The sequence below is a fragment of the Pezoporus wallicus genome, unplaced genomic scaffold, assembly GCF_028554395.1.
Source record: "Pezoporus wallicus isolate ANWC-B61680 ecotype Strahan unplaced genomic scaffold, APGP_CSIRO_Pwel_v1 contig_6978, whole genome shotgun sequence".
Classification (NCBI taxonomy): Eukaryota; Metazoa; Chordata; class Aves; order Psittaciformes; family Psittacidae; genus Pezoporus; species Pezoporus wallicus.
Window position 1 is genome coordinate 2,404,017 of NW_026637190.1, and position 18,403 is coordinate 2,422,419.

Genomic DNA, 18,403 nt, shown 5'->3' on the forward strand with positions numbered 1-18,403 from the left:
ACTCCAGCTTCCACAGCATCTTGTAGGGCATGAGAGCCGGCGCTGCCTGGCCTCTGCCAAGGGCTTTCCCGTGCAGGCACTGGCTCTTTGGCTCATGTCCCATGCTGTTTCCCGTGTGCATCCTCCCTGCGCTACAGCAGGAGCTGCCCCCGAGCTCCCACTGCTCCTGAGAGATGCCCTGATCCACCTGAGGGCTCTGTGGCTCCGGCTGAATGCGCGGTGTGCGTGAACTGGAGCCTGGTGCAGGCGTTCTGAGGAGGAGCAGCAAGGGTGAGAGGCTACTGTCCTCCTGTTGCCTCCCTGTTCGCGAGCAGTGGGAATCTGGCTCCCTCACTAACTGGCTCCCATCAGCGGGTGCTGTGCGGGTCGCATGGAGCTGTGCAGAGACGATCTGAGAGCAGACGTTTCACAGCAGACTGCACAGCAAAGCTGCATGAGCCCTGCTCCAGCAGCAGCCAGTTTGTGCAAGAGCACTGGCAGCCGGCCCCAGAACCAGCCCAGGTCTGCCTCGTCACCCAGCCTGGAGTGCATGGGGGCAGAGGGTGGGGGTCCTGCTCTGCTCCTGTGGCTGGAGGGAGCCCCAACAATGAGGCATAAAGCTCTCCATGCCAGAAACTGCCTCCTGAATTTTGGACAGCCTGGAAAAGAGAAGGCTCCTTAAGGGGAGACCTTAGAGCAGCTCCAGTGCCTAAAGGGGCTGCAGGAAAGCTGGAGAGGGGCTTGGGACAAGGGCCTGTAGGGACAGGCCAAGGGGAATGGCTTGAACCTGCCCGAGGGGAGACTGAGATGAGCTCTTAGGCAGAAGCTCTTCCCTGTGAGGGTGCTGAGGCGCTGGCCCAGGGTGCCCAGAGAAGCTGTGGCTGCCCCATCCCTGGCAGTGTTCAAGGCCAGGCTGGACACAGGGGCTTGGAGCAAGCTGCTCTAGTGGAAGGGGTCCCTGCCCGTGGCAGGGGTTGGAGCTGGAGGAGCTTTAAGGTCCCTTCAACCCAAGCTATTCTATGATTCTATGATGCTATGCCTGAGCAGGAAGTTGGACCGGATGCCTCCGAGGTCCCTGCCAGCCACAACCGTTCTGTTTGATTCCATGAATCAGGGGAAGTTTTAGAAGTGCCGAAGCTGCTATTTTCTTGCTGGAGCTGAAATCATTTCCATCAAGCCCAGTCTATTTCTGTAGCTGTCAGCCACGCTTGTAGTAACAATTTGAAACTCCAGAACAGCAAAACCATCTCTTCCAAAGGACACATAGTAAGCGCCACTGGAGAAGCTGTCTTTGGTTGCCAGTGAAATTCCATCTAATGGTACCAGTTTATAAGGACCTGATGGACTCTGCAATGCTGCTGTGTGACAGCAGAGCCTCCCTTATCCAAACACTGAAGAGTGCAATGCACAAAGCGCATTGCTGTGGCTCTCACTTCCGGGCAAAGCTGGAAGACCCATGGCAGGGCACGTGTTGTGTGCTTCTTCCCACCAAGCTTTGGGTATGGGTGTATCCAGAAAGGTTCCTACAGAGGAATCCCCTTCAGGTATCCCATGGGCACAGAGCTGTGTCTGTGAGAGCACGTAAATGTTCTCAGAACAAGAGGAGTAGTTTACAAATCCTTCCTTCCATGGCTGACGTGAAAGGCAACTCCAGCACCAAAGACATCTCACAAAACCACTCAAAAAGCAGCAGCACAGTTCTGGGATTGGTGCCTTGTGGACAAGAGCCATTTAGCAGTCAGAGTTCCTAGGAGAGGCTGGCAGGTTAACTGCAGAGATGCCAAATCCACTTCATCCCTGAAGGGCTCAGTTTTGAGCACAGTACGTAGCTCCCCCATGCGAAAACCTTTGTGTATCTGAAAGCAACAAAAAATGTGATATTGAGCTCTCAGGGGGAAGGAAAGCAGGATGTGAAACAGCTCCTTTGTGAGAACGTGAGAGACGCTGTGGGACGTTCACTGCTCCCAAAGAGCCACAGAAACACAGCAAGGCAAAGCTGGGTTATTCCCACAGCTCCAGCACTGCCTTGTGGGCTTGGACCTGTCACGTCCCCATGTCCTGCCCTCACAGCCCATGCTGCAGCACCCAGGGATCATCGGCTGCACTCTCTGAACACCTTCACTTCACCCCATGGGTGCCCTGCTGGGATAGCACTAAGCAGGAATTCCCAACAGAAGGAAGGAGAAAAGGTTGTTTAAACCTAAACTGAGAATCCTTCAGCCAGAACTCACCTGACACAAAGGGATTCTCTTTTGATCAGCCCCTTGAGGGCACAGAAATTAAAGCCACCATCCTGGTTGCTCTGGGACTGCTTCATGTATCTGAAGTAATTGTGGAGACTGTTATGGTCTGTTAATTCACTTGCAGTGATTTGAACCTTCCACCAGCCAGTGGAAGGGAAGTTTGTCTTCCTCACAAATGGCCGTGGCTTGTTGAGGGGATTAATATTGAATGTCCCATCCCTGGCAGGCATCAAGGCCAGGTTGGACAGAGCTTGGAGCAACCTGGTCTAGTGGAAAGTGTGCCTGCCCGTGTCAGGGGGTTGAAGCTGGATGAGCTTGGGTTGGTCCCTCCCAACCCAAACGATTCCATGATTCTATGATGATTCTATGATTATGGTAAGCGTCTGCTCTGGTGAGGAAATTCTTCTGTACTGGGACCAACACCGTTTCTGATGGAGTCACCCTGTCAGATTGCCAGGTTACTGTCACTCTCTACAGGCAATATCGAGTCTGGATGCTTCCGGGGGCTAAAATACCACTAGAAGTATGAGATGTGGAGTCACACATCAAATCCATCTCAAATAGTTATTTTCAACAGGCAGGGCAAGAGTGAGAACCCAGGAATTTCAGAGAAAGGTGAGCATCAGATCTCCATACTGGACATAGGCTCACATCAGTGCTTCTGGAGCACTCATTTATCTGGAGGAGAACCAGACCTGGACTCAGAGCAGCCTCTCTGCTGCCATGCACCAGCAGCTCAGGCTCCTCCTGGCTTCAGGTGAAGCATTCAGAGAAATCGGGTTTCAGCTCACCAGCTTCCAGGGCATGTTGCTGGCTACAGAGGCAGCAGGAAACACTGGGAGGATGAGTCCTGCATCTGCTTTTGAGACTTGCCAACCAGACGTGTCCCTCTGCAGTAGAACGATACCTGCGGCTGGGCCGATGTCCCAGCATCACTCTGCGGTCACTCGGTGAACTCTGATGTGCAGGTTGGATGACGAGTGTCAAGTAAACAGCCACCACCAAGAGAAGCCCTGTGGGCAGCAGGGGCTCTGTATGAAGGGACAAAGGGCTTCTCACAGCGATCATGTTTTACTTGAGCTGCCTCTGCTTGGCACCCCTGATGGACTGGTCCCCTCTGGTACCCATGTCTCGGCCATGGCGTCCATCCTGTGTGGATGAGGATGAGGAGGATGTGGGCATCATGTGTGACCAGATGACAGTTAAACTCTGGGGGTGCAAGAAGCTCCTTGGCTACTCCAACAAACACTGCCATGGTCGTGTTCGGTTTATTCAGGATCTACACAGTGCCCTGGCTGCGGTTCAGGAATAAGCTATGGATCCAGCAGCCAGCAGCACAGCTTCGCTGAGTGAGGAGCAGGAGGAAACACTCCCTGTGGCCTCAAGGTGCCTCATGGCGTGGGGTGATAAAGTGGGTGAAGAAACACATTGTCAGTTTGTGGGCAATTACACCAAGGGCTGCTCCGCTCTGGCCTGCTGGAAAAACAACCTGAGCCACGCAATTCTCCTCGCGTTTTCCAGTTGGGAATACAGGTAGAAATGTTCCCAGAGTAGGGGCTGGACCTGGAGCAGCTGCAAGGCTGACACAGGTCTCTATCAAACAGGCATTAACATGAAATATGATTAAACTAATTAATATCCTTTAATTGAAATGGAGCCAAAACAGCCCAGACCAAACTGGTGGTGCTCTTCGAAGCGGTTGCAGAACGTGCTCTAAATATACCTGTGATCTAATGGATGGAGGCTTCTGAGACATCCTGACTTAGTAACTCCTTAATGGCTAGAAAACGAGTGTGCTACAAAATCAATATGGCAAAGAGGGATTGGCTTGGGAGGCTCAGGATTGATGCTTCCCTGGCACAACTGCTGAGGAGGAGCTTTGGGCTCTTGTGATCCTTGTGGCACCTGTGCAGGGCCCAGCGGCTGGTGCAGCTCCAGGATTTGCCAAAGTCATGTGGAAAATGGTGCAAGTTTGTTGCTGAGAAAATGCATGAGCGACAGTGCATGAAAGTGCTGCAGTGCTGCAGAGGGTGCAGCACTGGAGCTGCGTGTTGGTGGTTTGAGACCAGCACTGGTGTTGCTGCGAGGGAATGGTCATGTAGGCAGGAGCTTGGAGAAGTGGAATGGCTGGTGAGGGATCCCACTTGCCAACATGGAGGTCTGCGTGAGCACCCATAAGTGTTCAGTGGAGCTGGAGGGGGTTGATGGCCCCAGTGCTGCAGTGGTCTCACTTTGCATCAGCCAGTGTTCCCACCACACATTAGCCAGTGACCTACGATGCACTGGCCAGTGATGCCAATGTGCATCAGCCAGTGTCCTCACCGTGCACAGTGACCCACCATGCACTGTCCAGTGATCCCACCATGTGCTAGCCAGTGATCGCACTGTGCACTGGCCAGTGATCCCACTGTGCATTGGCTAGTGATCCCAATGTGCATCAGCCCATGATCCCACTGTGCGCTGGCCAACGATCCCACTGTGCCCCAGCAGCCCCACTGCAGCAATCCCACCATGCACTGGCAGCCCCGTGCCTGTGTACCCACATCCGTGCACAGCCAGAAGTGGGAGCACCGGCCCTGTGGACGCTAGCGTGCAGAGTGCAGGGAGCAGTCATACAGGGGTGCAGGGAGCAGGATGCAAGGAGCAGGGTGCAGGGAACAGGGTGCAGAGCACAAGGTGCATAGTGCAGGGTACAGGGAACAGGATGCAAGGAGCAGGGTGTATGGTGCAGGAAACAGGGTGCATGGTGCAGGGAGTAGGATGCAGGGAGCAGCATGTCTGGTGCATGGCTGCAGCCTGGCCAGGCGTGCTGCAGCAAGCACACTCTCAGCTCTGCAATACCTACGTCTTCTGCGAGCTTCTCGTGGCTGTTTCTAACAACATAAAGGGCCTTTTGGAGATCTGAGCTGGTGTTCAGCATCTCCGCACTGCCTAAAAGCGGTACTGGAGTGACATTTAGAAGCAGTGTAAGGGAAGGGCAGCTATTTATTCCTGATGAGATGTTTTTCCTTCGGGGCCGGGAGTGTAGCGCAGTGCTGGAGCAGCAGGCGATGATGGGTCGGCTGGGGCTGGTCGCATCCCGGCGCATATTCAGGGTGTGACGGGTGCCTTTGGCAGAAGGCTGCCGAGGGTTGTGCCTGCCAATGGGGGGATCGCCGAGGGGGTTCGGGCATCCTGCTCACCCCGGGCGCGGAGCAGCTTGTTTCGGAGCCGGGTCCCGTTCCCGGCTCTCCGCTGCTGTCCGAGCCGCGGGCAGCGCTGCTCCGTGACGGCGGTGTCGCTCCTTGGGGAAGCTCAGGCTGTCCCAGGCCGAGGGGCACCATCCCCGCTCCTTGTTCTGTGGGGAGCCAGGAGCCCCTTTGGCTCACAGCCATACCTGGGGTGCTCTTCCCGCCGCAGCAGCCCTTCCTCCCTATCTGCACCTCTCCCGGCAGCACCTCCAGCTGCAGGAGGAGACCCCACAGCTCTGCCAGGCTGGGGGGGCAGCCGGAGGGAGGGGCGGAGCAGCCCCACGAGGCTATGGAAGTCCCATGTACCAGGGGGACGTGGAGTCTGTGGGGTGGGGATGTATGAGCCCAGCGGGGGCTGCGAGTGTGCAACAGGGCGGCTGCAGCTGCGGGGCAAGGGAGATGCAAGGATGGAGCTGGGGGCGGCTGCAGCGCAGAGCTGGGGCTGCAGCACAAAACAGGGCGCCGCAGAGGGGCGGCGGCGGGGGCCGGGGCCGGGGCCGGGTCCCTGACAGTGATGCTGCGGCCACCCCGACCCCCCCGCTGTGGGGCTCCGCGGTGCGGGCGCCGGGGGAACCCCGGCCCCGGTCTTGCCGCCGTGCAGCGCCCGCCGCTGCTGTGCCCCCGCCCGGGACCTGGGCACCCCCCCCCTCCTCCCCCTGCTCCTCCTTGAGCCCCTCCCCGCCCTCCCGCCGGTGTTCCCGTCCCGCCCCGTCCCGCCCCGTCCCGTCCCGTCCCGTCCCGTCCCGCTCCTCCGGCCCGGGCAGCGCCACGGCCGCCAGGGGGCGGGTCTGTGCGCGGCCCCGGAGCCCCGGCAGCGCCGGGCCGGGGCGGGAGGCGCCGGGGGGCGGTGGCGGCGCCGTCCCCGCCCGCAGGGGGAGGAGCTGCCGGCGGCGGCACCTGCCCCGGGCCATGGTGCGCGCGGCAGCGGCGCGGCGCCGGAGGGAGCGGAGCGCGGCGCGGGGCGGGCGGCGCCGCGCCATGGAGCCGGCGGCGGGCGGCGGCCCCCCCGCAGCCGGTGCCCCCCCAGCCGCAGCCGGTGCCGGTGCCCGCGCCCGGGCGGTGCCGCGGCGGCCGGGGCTGCGCTGAGCCCCCCGCGGCCCCGCCGGGCATTGCCCCCCCCCCCTCCCCTTCCCCGCCCCGGCCCCCCGCCATGGCGCAGCCCGCGGGCCGCGGCGGGCCGAGCCGCGAGCTGCCGGGCATCAGCACCGTAACGTACGTCTTCGTTTACAGCCCCGGCGGACCGGCGGGGCCCCCCGGCCCCGGCACCGAGCCCGCGCCGCACGCCGCGCCCGCCCCGCTGCGCGGGCCCAAGCGGAAGCTGTACAGCGCCGTGCCCGGCCGCAAGTTCATCGTGGTGAAGAGCTACGCGCCGCAGGGCGAGGGCGAGATCCAGCTCAACCGGGGCGAAGCCGTCAAGGGTGAGTACGGGAGGGCGGCGGCGGGCGGGGACCGGGACGGGGGAGGGCGGGGACGGCAGCCAGCAGCGGGGATCCAGCCCGGGGATCCCGCTCCAGGCGCGGGCTGGGCACCGGCAGCACTTGTCCTGTCTGGGGCTGCAGGACCCGGCTGCGGGGCTGTGGGGTCCCTGCACAGCTCCAGTCCCAGGTCCCTTGGTCAGACGGCAGGGCCACGGGGCAAGCGGCCATAGGCCAGCCCTTGGTGCAGGTCCCTCAGCCCTGGGGTGCTGCTCGGGCTATGGGGTGCTGCCTGGGCTATGGGATGCTGCCTGGGCTATGGGATGCTGGTCAGGCCCCACAGGTGGCTCCTTGCTGTGGCCCAGCGATTCTGGTCCTGCAGCCAGGCCCTGGGGTGTCAGTCCTGCCTTCTGACACGTGGCTGTGGTGACTGCACTCTGCTGGGACCCCCAGGAGAAGCGGGTGCCTCTCTGAGCCTTCCTCCCCAGCCCGTGGTTGATGGTGCTCCCTGCGAGATGCTTCTGCCTTTCGCCGTGCCTGGGCCACCAGCAAAGCTCCCAGCTGCAAGCCCAGCTCTTGGTGGGTGTGGGCTGAGCAGGAAGGTGGGCAAGGGAGCGCTTCCTCAACGAACCTCCCAACCACACGCACTAGGAGCCAGGGCGATGCAGAGCTCACGGGGAGATGAGAGGCTTAGAGGGATAATGGCATTGCCCATTATGTTGGGCAGGCTTCCCGAAAGACGTGTAAACCCTGCGGTAGGTTGTAAGTCAGCTTCCAGCAGGCAGGGATAAGAAAAGGCTTGCTCTGCACGCGGGCTAATTCCATAGTTTTTCACAGAAAGTTGAAGGATCTCCTTTTCATCTTCCTGCCTCCGCTTTTTGCTGATGCCTCGTAAAATGCAGGCTGGAGCAGTTGCTGATCTGACTGGTTGCATTAGCTGGAATGTGGATCTGAGCTTGGGAGTGGGAGATAGGGCTTGCTGTGCCGTGCTCTGAATTGCTGCTTCAGAAGCACCTTGGAGCTTCAAGTCCTGTGCTGTGAATGCTGAAAACCTCCCCTTGGAGGTGGCAGCCTCGCAGACCTGCTGTTGTCCTCCCGACGTGGTAGTATCCCCTGAGTGGAGGAGGAGGGAGACGTGAAGTGCTGTGACTTGGCTGATGGCGAGGTTTCCTGCACGGGTTAGTTGGAGGTAACGGGTGTTTGATGTGTGGAGCTATGTGTTGAGCGGTTGTGGGGTATCCAGGAGGCTCAAGGAATCAACAGATGGATGCAGCTTTGGTCAGAAGTGCTTTTCCCAGCTCTTGTTGTCACCCAGTGTTTTCCATCACACCCTGCTGTGTCTCCTCACACTCTTGCAGTAAGCATGTGGTCCTGATGCCAGTCCTTAGTCATTGCAACAGAATCCTCGGTTCGCATATTCACCTGCACTTGTTTGCATGTCTTCTTCGTGTGCTCTCCAGAGAGAAAGCAAGGGGTGGGAAGCTCTGTGGGGAGGAACCGTGGATCAGGATGGGCAGCAGCTCCTCGGGGCTGGAGGTGCTCTCAGCAGCCTTACATGTGGCCGAGAAGGCTTGGCAGGAGTTAAAAGAGAATCCCTTGAGCGAGATCTCTCCAGGCCATGCAGACGGGCAGCGCTCAGCTATTTGCTGCCTGGAGATGCTGATTAATTTCTGTGGAGATGGGGATATGGCAGTTCCTGGGTAGGGTGCCCTTGTGCTGTAAACGGGCACAACGATGGGAATGAACGGAAACCAGCCTGAGTGGAGCCGATGCGCTGGTGCTTTGTCATGTTTGGTGGAGTCGTGACTCCTTTGGAAGCAGGGTGATCTCAGTTGGTGGCAAGAACTTGCTCCCACCCGGCCTCTGGGAAATAGAAGCTGGTGCAAGTGAAGGTCCCTGACTGAGCTGGTGCTGGACCCCTGCTCTGAGCTAACGGAAATGCCCACAGATGAGCAGCGGCAGTGAGAGGTGCTGGGGGAGTGTGTTTTGGCTGTGGGCAGTTGTTTTGTCAGCATGGGGACTTCAGATGAGGGTTCTGCAAAGGGTGTTCCAGCTCTGTGGAGACTGCCTGAGCTGCCCGGGAAGCTGCGTGCTCGGGGTGGAGGGTCCTGGAAGGAGAGGGTGGCAGTGGAGGAAGTGTTGAAGTGTGGTGGGTATGAGCAGCAGAGCTGCTTAGGGAAGGGTAGGAGACGATCTGGGGAGTGTTGTCAAAGGACTGATGGAGGCTGTTGCCTTATGAGAGGAGCTGCGTCTGGGGAGATGTGCCAGGGCAAGAGCCCTGCAAGGAGGACCTCTGAGAGTGCGATGCTGAGGGAGAAACCTGTCCCTAGTTGCAGGTCTGAGTGTTCACAGGCAGGAGTGTGCTGTGGAAAGGAGGGCAGCCTAGGGCAGGCACAGGCTGGGACGGGATGGCTGGTGTTGAAGCCGTGATAGGTCCCATGTCTCATCTTCACTTGTGTTAGTGACAGACTTGACAGCCCTTCCTTCAGTGCAGTGCAGCTCACTGCTTTCAAATGTCTGGGGCTGCACTCACACTGATTTCAGATGGCTGGGGCTGCACTCACACTGATTTCAGATGGCTGGGGCTGCACTCACTGATCTCAGATGGCTGGGGCTGCACTCACACTGATCTCAGATGGCTGGGGCTGCACTCACACTGATTTCAGATGGCTGGGGCTGCACTCACTGATCTCAGATGGCTGGGGCTGCACTCACTGATCTCAGATGGCTGGGGCTGCACTCACACTGATTTCAGATGGCTGGGGCTGCACTCACTGATCTCAGATGGCTGGGGCTGCACTCACTGATCTCAGATGGCTGGGGCTGCACTCACACTGATTTCAGATGGCTGGGGCTGCACTCACTGATCTCAGATGGCTGGGGCTGCACTCACTGATCTCAGATGGCTGGGGCTGCACTCACTGATCTCAGATGGCTGGGGCTGCACTCACACTGATTTCAGATGGCTGGGGCTGCACTCACTGATCTCAGATGGCTGGGGCTGCACTCACTGATCTCAGATGGCTGGGGCTGCACTCACACTGATCTCAGATGGCTGGGGCTGCACTCACACTGATCTCAGATGGCTGGGGCTGCACTCACTGATCTCAGATGGCTGGGGCTGCACTCACACTGATCTCAGATGGCTGGGGCTGCACTCACACTGATCTCAGATGGCTGGGGCTGCACTCACACTGATCTCAGATGGCTGGGGCTGCACTCACACTGATCTCAGATGGCTGGGGCTGCACTCACTGATCTCAGATGGCTGGGGCTGCACTCACTGATCTCAGATGGCTGGGGCTGCACTCACTGATCTCAGATGGCTGGGGCTGCACTCACTGATCTCAGATGGCTGGGGCTGCACTCACTGCTGGGGCTGCACTCACTGATCTCAGATGGCTGGGGCTGCACTCACTGATCTCAGATGGCTGGGGCTGCACTCACTGATCTCAGATGGCTGGGGTTCTGAGCAGTTACTGTCAGCGGAGAATGGCAAAACGTCTGGCAGCTTTTATCTTGGGAATTGCAGAGAAGATGGAGAAGAGTTTGAGCTGGAGCAGCACGAGCTCTGTACTGTGTATGTAAGCCATGCAAGGGTTTGAGTGTGGCCCTAGTTCAAGCGCAACTACGTTGCAGAGCAAATGCTGCTTGTTGGTGTGGTGTGTTGAGAGAAAGCTGGGGACCCTTGAACATTCACCCAGGGTCGTGTTCAGAGGTGATGTTCCTTGTTGACAGCAATGGACTTCTGCTGAACGCTGGTGTTTAGCAATGTTTGTGTACTGGCCTTGGTGAAGCAGAGATGCACTGAACCTTGTGTTGTGGGATGTGTTTCCTCAGGGCTTTCCTGTAGGAATTGGGGTCTGCTTTCAAGAGCACAGGGAAAGTTAAAGGTGTCTCTCTTTACTGCACTGTCACTGTGCTGTTAGCTGTTGGATGACAACAGGCAATAATCAATATAGGTATTTTGTTTGTGCGATAGCTAAAGAATTCAAGCAGAGGAGAGTCTGTCCTTGATCTGCTTGTTACTGATAATGAGAAAAGAAATGAGATGTGAGCGCCCCAAGCAAAGGGAAAACCAGTAGTCACCAGCACTGGAACCACAAGGTCACAGGGAGAAATGGTTCATGGGCAGGGCATGATGAGGACTTAATCTCCAGCCTGGAAAGCAGGGAGAAATTCGGAGCGCTTTGAACATGCTGGTTTTTGAGTCTTATTTCTTTGCACTTTGTGATTAGGAGGTGTTATTCTGGAGCAACTGTTACCATGTGCATCCGACAGGAGGTTTTCCTCTCCAGTGTGGCTCCTTATTGACATTCTGTGCTGCAGTATCGAAGCCAACCCTCTGTGAAATAAAAGACAAACTGATTTCTTTGGCTGTGGCTATGGTTTTGTTGAATTATTATTGTAGCAGTTCTCAGCTGCGCCGGAGGTTGTTCAGATGGAGGGGATTATTTTACTTGTGAGTGAAGTTGTTATTGCACAGAGGATACAGCTTTTGTTGGTGGACAGGTTTTGCAGTTTCTCTTTGAGCAGCCACCTTGTTTCCTCTGGATTCCTTTATCCAGCAGCTCATACACTGTGGGATGTGGCTGTGGGATCCTGCAGGAAGGCGGCTGTTCCTTTGGTTGGATGCAGGTGGTTGGACATGGAGCCATTGATAACTTGGAAGGTTAAGGCAAAGCTGTAAACTTCACCATCAAACTCTCTGTGCCCGTGGTGATCTGGAGCAAAGGGGTGACAAGCAGCTGCCTCCTCACCAGGCTGCTACTCCTGTGTTATTCGTATTCCCAGTGTTGGAAGAACAGGGCTGGAGGGAGTCTCGTGGTCAGTGTTGAGTGCTTGGTCCTGCACGGCTTTACCATCATCTGTAAACTGGTCCCACTTCACCTGTAAAACCACTGAAGCCCTCCTCCTGCTGTGGTGGTGGGGAGGCTGCTCTAGAGCCTTCCAGGCTTCATCTCTCTGCCTTCTGAAATCAGTGTTTGTTGCTGGTGTAATTGTCTTCTGCTGTGTCTTTAGACCCCACAGGCTGCTGTGGCCTGGCTGTGAGACATGGGAGGTGCTGGGACAGGGTCCTCCTTTGGAGAAGGGAGACTGCTTTTCTTTTCCCTAGCAAGTGATGTGGCTCAGTCACGAATGCAAGTCCTTCCTGCTGGCCTTGTTGTAGTGATCTACTGAGCAGGGGACCAGGCTTCACTGAGTGTTGGGAGCAGTATCCAGCTGATGCTGCAGAGCATCTCTTGATGCTCGTTGCCTCCATGGTCTCCTCGGCTCAGCCACCCTATGCTGTGGGTGCTGACTCCAGAGTGTCCTCCACAGCAGCAAAGTTGGGAGTCATAGAATCATGGACTGGTTTGGGTTGGAAAGGACCTTAAAGCTCCTCCAGCTCCAACCCCTGCCACAGGCAGGGACCCCTTCCACTGGAGCAGCTTGCTCCAAGCCCCTGTGTCCAGCCTGGCCTTGAACACTGCCAGGGATGGGGCAGCCACAGCTTCTCTGGGCACCCTGTGCCAGTGCCTCAGCACCCTCACAGGAAGAGCTTCTGCCTTTGATCCAACCTGAACTTCCCCTCTTTCAGTTTGAACCCATCATGCCTTGTCCTATCACTACAGTCATCGAGAGCCTATTGCCCTCTGAGCTGTGGTGCTTCACTGCCTGTTCTCTTGTAGCCCTTAGTCACTGAGTGTTCATGTTTCCCATCCGAGGAACTCTTCAACTCTTTGGGGACTGAAATGCATTCAGACGCTGTTCTTGACCGTAGCATGGTGAGCTTGCTGAGAACTGGACTATGGGAATGGATGAATGCTGCTCCAGTTCTTTGCAGCCCCAAGTTCCTTGGAAGTTATTAGGCACAAGTGTGGATGTGCTAGGCCTTTGGAGAACCAGAGCTGTTGCCTCTCAGGATGTGAGGGAGGGAAGTGATGGCACAGAGCTGTGCAGAGCTGGCCCCATTGCTGTGGTGTGTTCCCATGGCTTGAGCAACACCTCATGTGGGAACTGAGCCCAAGGCATCCTAATGGAGTGACCGAGGTGGCTGGCCGTTGTGGGAGTGGGGCAGCTGTGCTTCTGTGCTGTTGGTTCTGTGCAGTCAGTGTTTGGAAGTGAAAAGATGTTTTGGGAACGCCGAGAGGTTCTTGAGACATGGATAAATTATTTCCTCTTGTTGTTGGGCACTTTGAAAAATGAGTCATGGAAGAGCAAAAGGAGAAGAATTGCTCATGAAAGGCAAGAGAAAATGAACTGAATCAAACTCGGATATCTCAGAGACGTGAAAAAACATGATTGGGAAGATGTTGGGTTTGTTGTTTGATATGTACAACTGCATGGCCAAGCTTGTGGTGACCTGGTGCCAGGGAATGACCCTGTCCCCTTTCATGTCAGTGGGACATACAAATAATACTTATCCACCACAGGCTTGGGTAATTTCTCTCCTAGGTCTAAGCAAGGTTCTGGCCCTGTGTGGTAATGGTTGTTTAGGTAATGAGCTCACACTGGGGATCCTGGAAAGGGTACAGTCGAGGACTGCCCCACAGCAGAACTGGTCCTGGTCTGGGTCCTGCCCCCCATGGGAAGCTCCACGGTCCCTGCTGTTCAGCTGTTCTCCTGAGGCAGGTGGACACAAGCAGCCGCTGTTTCTCTTCTTTGGTTTGTTCCATGCTCACTTTCGAGCCACTTGAACATTTTCTACTCATTTTGTTGGAATTGGGGGTTTAAAGAGGCTGCTTGAGACACGGCAGCCGAGGGAGGGAATGCAGCCCGGCAAGGACCACGGAGCCCAGTGGTCCTGCCACAGAGACTGCAGCTCCAGGACAGCCATGGTGTGAGCTCCATAGCACAAGAGGTAGAGGGTGACTGGGAATATTGCAGTGGGAAGAGGTGCTGGGGCTATGTGTGGAGCAGGTCATGTTGGGCTGGGGAGATGCTGTGGGTGCATAGGGAGCTGTGGATGGGGGGTGATGGGGTTTGTAGGACATGGGCTTCCAAACTCTGGCTCCGCATGGGCTGCAGAGCAGCGTACTCAGTTGTATCTTGCCTCATGCATCTCTGGCTGTTCTTGTTTTCATAGAATGGTTTGGGTTGAAGGGACCTTTAAAGGTGACCTAGGCCGACCCCCATGCAATGAGCAGGGACATCTTCAGCTCGGCCAGGTTGCTCAGGGACCCCGTTCAGCCTGGCCTTAAGTATCTTCAGGGATGGGGCATCTGCCACCTCTCTGGCAACCTGTGCCCCTGTCTCAGTACCCTGTGTTTTCTGTTTAAAGATCTGACCTCTTTCTGCTCCCTGCTGTGCTCCTGATGCCGGTCATGTCATAAGACAGCTATAATTATGCCTGATGGTAGAAGAGTATCTCATCTGGCTGGTTTCTAAATATGTTACTCTTCAGATTAAGTGTTCTCTTGTTCAGATGCTCTCTTTGGTTTCGTTTTTAAATCCACTCACCTCTATATGCCTGTTTTGTATGTGCTTACATCCACATTGCTGTGCCATTGCTGTGCCCTGTTCTTTACATCTTTCCCTGCACTTAATGTTTTTATACCTCAGATCAGCCTTCTGCTCTTCCCTAACCCAGTTTGCTCTCTGTTCCAAATAAATAGATCTTTGATTGCAGTCTTGGGCAGTGTCCAGGTGGATCTTGCATCGCTTTGGTTAAGTGATTTCAGATAAAGAGAACACAGAATTTATACACCCTCTTTACTTTTGTAAATCAAATCAACTTTACAGAGTTTAGGAGCATCAAATGCACATTTGAGCTGTGAGGACCTCCCCTTCCTCTCTTTTTGCGCGTTTAGTTCCTTGTTAAATGCTGATAACAGCCCATGTAAGTCACAGGTGATGGTGACGGTTCTGTGCCGTTCCCTCAGGGTGGCACAGCTTGGGTTGCAGTTTGCATGTTTGTTCCAGGGCTATCCTGGGCCTGAAGCCTCCTGACTGTAGAGGAGGGGGCTGGAGAGCTGGGTTCTATTGGGAAGTGGCTCCTCAGGCCGTGTAGCACCAGCAGCTCCAGGGGCTGAGCTGGGCTCCTCTGGGATTGTGCAGGAGGCTGGCTCTTGGTAACTAGCACTGAGCTGGGTCCTGACACCCCAGTGTCACTCGCTGGTCGTGTGGTGCTTTGAACAGATCTGGAGCGCAGGGAGGGGTGTGATTTTTGGAGGGAAGTGTTATTTAGAATCAGACTGGTTTGGTTTGAGGTGGAAGGGACCTTAGAGCTCCTCCAGTTTCAACCCCTGACACGGGCAGGGACCCCTTCCACTGGAGCAGCTTGCTCCAAGCCCCTGTGTCCAACCTGGCCTGGAACACTGCCAGGGATGGGGCATTTCATAGGCAGCCTCTTCCCTTCAGAGCTGGCTGCAGTTCTGGGGTGGTTTGGAGTTCTGCCACCCCAGCAACATAACTTAGAATGAAAGCAAGAAACCAGGAGCCTGGGTAGGAATGCAAAGGTTCCAGCTCTGAGGACCTGGCTGATGGAAGGAGGTGATGAGAAGTCCGCTAGATATGTGTGTGCACTGGGACAGTCGCTTGCACCGGGGATGTGGCTGATGTTGAGGCTCTGAGTGTTTGCAAAAAATGGCCATCGGATCCCGTGAGTCCATGAGATGCGTTAGGACACTGGGGAGAAGGGAACAGCGGTTTGTTAGAGACATTCATGGCTTGCTGGAATGCTGTTTCCGTCTGGTATCAGTCAAGGTTTAAGAAGGTTGGGTGAGATCTCAAGAGGATAATGCAACAGGAAGAAGTGTCAAAATCTACTTTAACACTAAGAAGGGATGGAGATTCCCTGAGGACACGTGGAACAAGTAGTTCCTCTATGATTATTAAAGCTGCACCACTTGGCATTAGGAACTCTATTTTTAGCAATCCCAAGCTGTGGCTGGAAAAATTGGTCTGGCCTAAAATGTTCTGACTGTTTAAAGTTTAATTTTTGCCACAGATGAGGCTGCATGTTCAGCCTCTTTGTGTCTTCCGGTGGGACAAGCGTGCCTGCTTTGGGGATTGCTGCTGTGCCTGGGGCTCAGAGCAGCGAGCCCACCTGGGACACGCAATCCCAGCCCCTTTCCTGCAGGAGCAGGGAGTGTGCACACACCAATTGCATGAGCTTTGTTCTGGCATCAGGGCTTATTCTCCAGAGTGGTTGTATTTGAGTGCAGCATTGGCCACCAAGAGCTGTGCTGCTGCTGGAGGCCCCTCGGGTGGTTGGCTGGATCAGGCTCCACTGACTCTGAGCTTAAGCTTGAGTGGTTTTGGGATCATGAGCAGCAAAAGTTAACAAGAAGCTCTTGATTCTGTGTGTCCCTTTCTAGCTGTATTGCTGTGAATGAGTTTATTAGTGCTGCACTTCAGGGCTATGAGGGGAATCACTCCTGAAGCTTTTCCTTCGTACCAGGGTCAAGAAATACTCCTTCTGATCCTTCTTGGTTTGTCGACTGGGAAGGTCATTCTGAAAGTGATGGGAAGAAGCCAAATGCGTCTGGCTGCTAGAGCCTGGTATGAGAATTATACAGCCTCTTGGGACTGCTGTCTGTCATAAGTCCTGCTTTCTGCTGTGCTAAATTTCTTTACTTGAGGTTAGGACAGAATTTTTCCACTGAGATCTTAATGTGTTGCAGGTCAACAGCGTGGTTTCTGGATTGTTGGAGCTACTAAAAATGTCCTGCTAAGACCAAATAACGTTTCTGGAAATCAGGGGGTCATGGGTAAGAAATCCTCCACATAAGAATTTGGAGAAACAAAATTCATGGCACAAAGGAAGGATTTAGAGGTGATGTCAGATGGAACAGTATCAGTATCCTGGTTTCTCTGCTGCACATAGGAAGAACAAAACTGTCCTGAGCTGTTGCAATCCACTTGCCTCCAGCTCCACTTTCATTTATGTTTACTGGTGGAGGGGTTCTGCTTGCTTGGGATAGCCCAGCTCTGAAACTGGCTCATACTTTCATTTCTCTTCAGCATAGATTCCTCTGGCAGGGAGCAACAAGTTTCCAAGCTTGCCTTAGATCTCAGCTTTCTTCAGTACCAGCTTTCTCCAGAGATGCTCCCTGTATAGGTAGCACCAGACTGCTGAGATGCTGGAAGAACAGCCATGTAAGACACAGAGTTTGTGCTCACGGTATTGTCCGGGTTTGGGTCTGTCCTGTTGTGCTTGTTGCCTGGACAGGACTCGGCTCTGCTGCCTTTGAGTATCCGCTCTGAAGCTTTAAAGTGCTTGAAACCCTTTAGGTCAATTTTCTGTAGTGTTCTGTTTTTTTTCCATTCTTCTTCACTCACCTGTTTTTAATGGGATTTCTTCTCTCCTTTGTTCAGAGGAGGTGATAAGCGTTTGTGAAGTCAACATTTGCTTATTCAGCAGTAAGGTTGCCCAGAGTCTGTCTGAAATACACCAAAAGGAGATTCTTTAGTGTGTGGATGAAATACCATTTGACAGTCATATATAGGTACGAGTGTGAGGTTGGATTATTGCATATTGCCATGAAAATGATAGCATTTGTACTTGGCATCTGTGATGATACATTGAGAATTCTTATCAGCTTGTCACCACAGGAGAAGAAACCATGCTGGCAAGTCAGAAGAATGAGAGACCATTGTGGGCTTCTCACTCTGTAGCAGATGTTCCATGTCTCCTGCATTCTTATCCTCAGGTTCCTGTTATCTGTGTCTGTGTCCTCAGCCCAAGTGTGCAGTGGAAATCGGAAAGTTCCCAGCAGAGTTTATGGAGCCATTGGTTGTCCATGGCTCAAGTGCATCAGTTCAGTAGCTGGACCCAAGTATGGAGGACACACATGTGCTTGAGACTGGCCAGCACAGGAATGGTCCTTCGGTTTCAGCCTTATTTAGGATATGGAACTGTTGGAGCAAGTCCAGAGGAGGCCATAAGGATGACCAGGGGCTGGAGCACCTCCCGTATGAAGACAGGCTGAGAACACGGGCTGTTCAGCCTGGAGAAGAGAAGCTGCATGGAGACCTCAGAGCAGCTTCCAGTGTCTAAAGGGGGCTACAAGGATGCTGGGGAGGGACTCTTCATTAGGACTGTAGTGATAGGACAAGGGGTGATGTGCTGAAACTGAAACAGGGGAAGTTCAGGTTGGAGATAAGGCAGAAGCTCTTCCCTGTGAGGGTGCTGAGGCGCTGGCACAGGGTGCCCAGAGAAGCTGTGGCTGCCCCATCCCTGGCAGTGTTCAAGGCCAGGTTGGACACAGGGGCTTGGAGCAAGCTGCTCCAGTGGAAGGGGTCCCTGCCCGTGGCAGGGGTTGGAGCTGGAGGAGCTTTAAGGTCCTTTCCAACCCAACCCATTCCATGGTTCTGTGGTTTCCAGCAGGTTGTTCAGGGAGCCTCTGTTCACTACTGCTTGCTTTTAGTGAACCTTTTCATTTGAAGAAAAGTTGGTTTTTTTCTCATAAAGATAGACCTCTATTTCTTTATTTATTTATTTTAACTAAGCCTGTGGTTCAGTTTGTCCTTCACATGCTGGGTTCTCTTCCAGCACTGCAGTACTTACGATGTCAGGTTTTTTGGGAAACGTGAAATCAGTCAATGTAAC

General features: G+C 54.8%; 1 protein-coding gene across 1 annotated transcript in view; it reads left to right on the top strand.

The window, feature by feature from the left end:
* The window catches only part of SHANK3 (SH3 and multiple ankyrin repeat domains 3), a 313,275-nt gene that overhangs the window by 128,585 nt on the left and 166,287 nt on the right, over positions 1–18,403 (top strand). Inside the window, 1 exon segment of the mRNA XM_057403824.1 lies at positions 6,683–6,870. Within this exon segment, the coding sequence (XP_057259807.1) occupies positions 6,683–6,870 (188 nt within the window).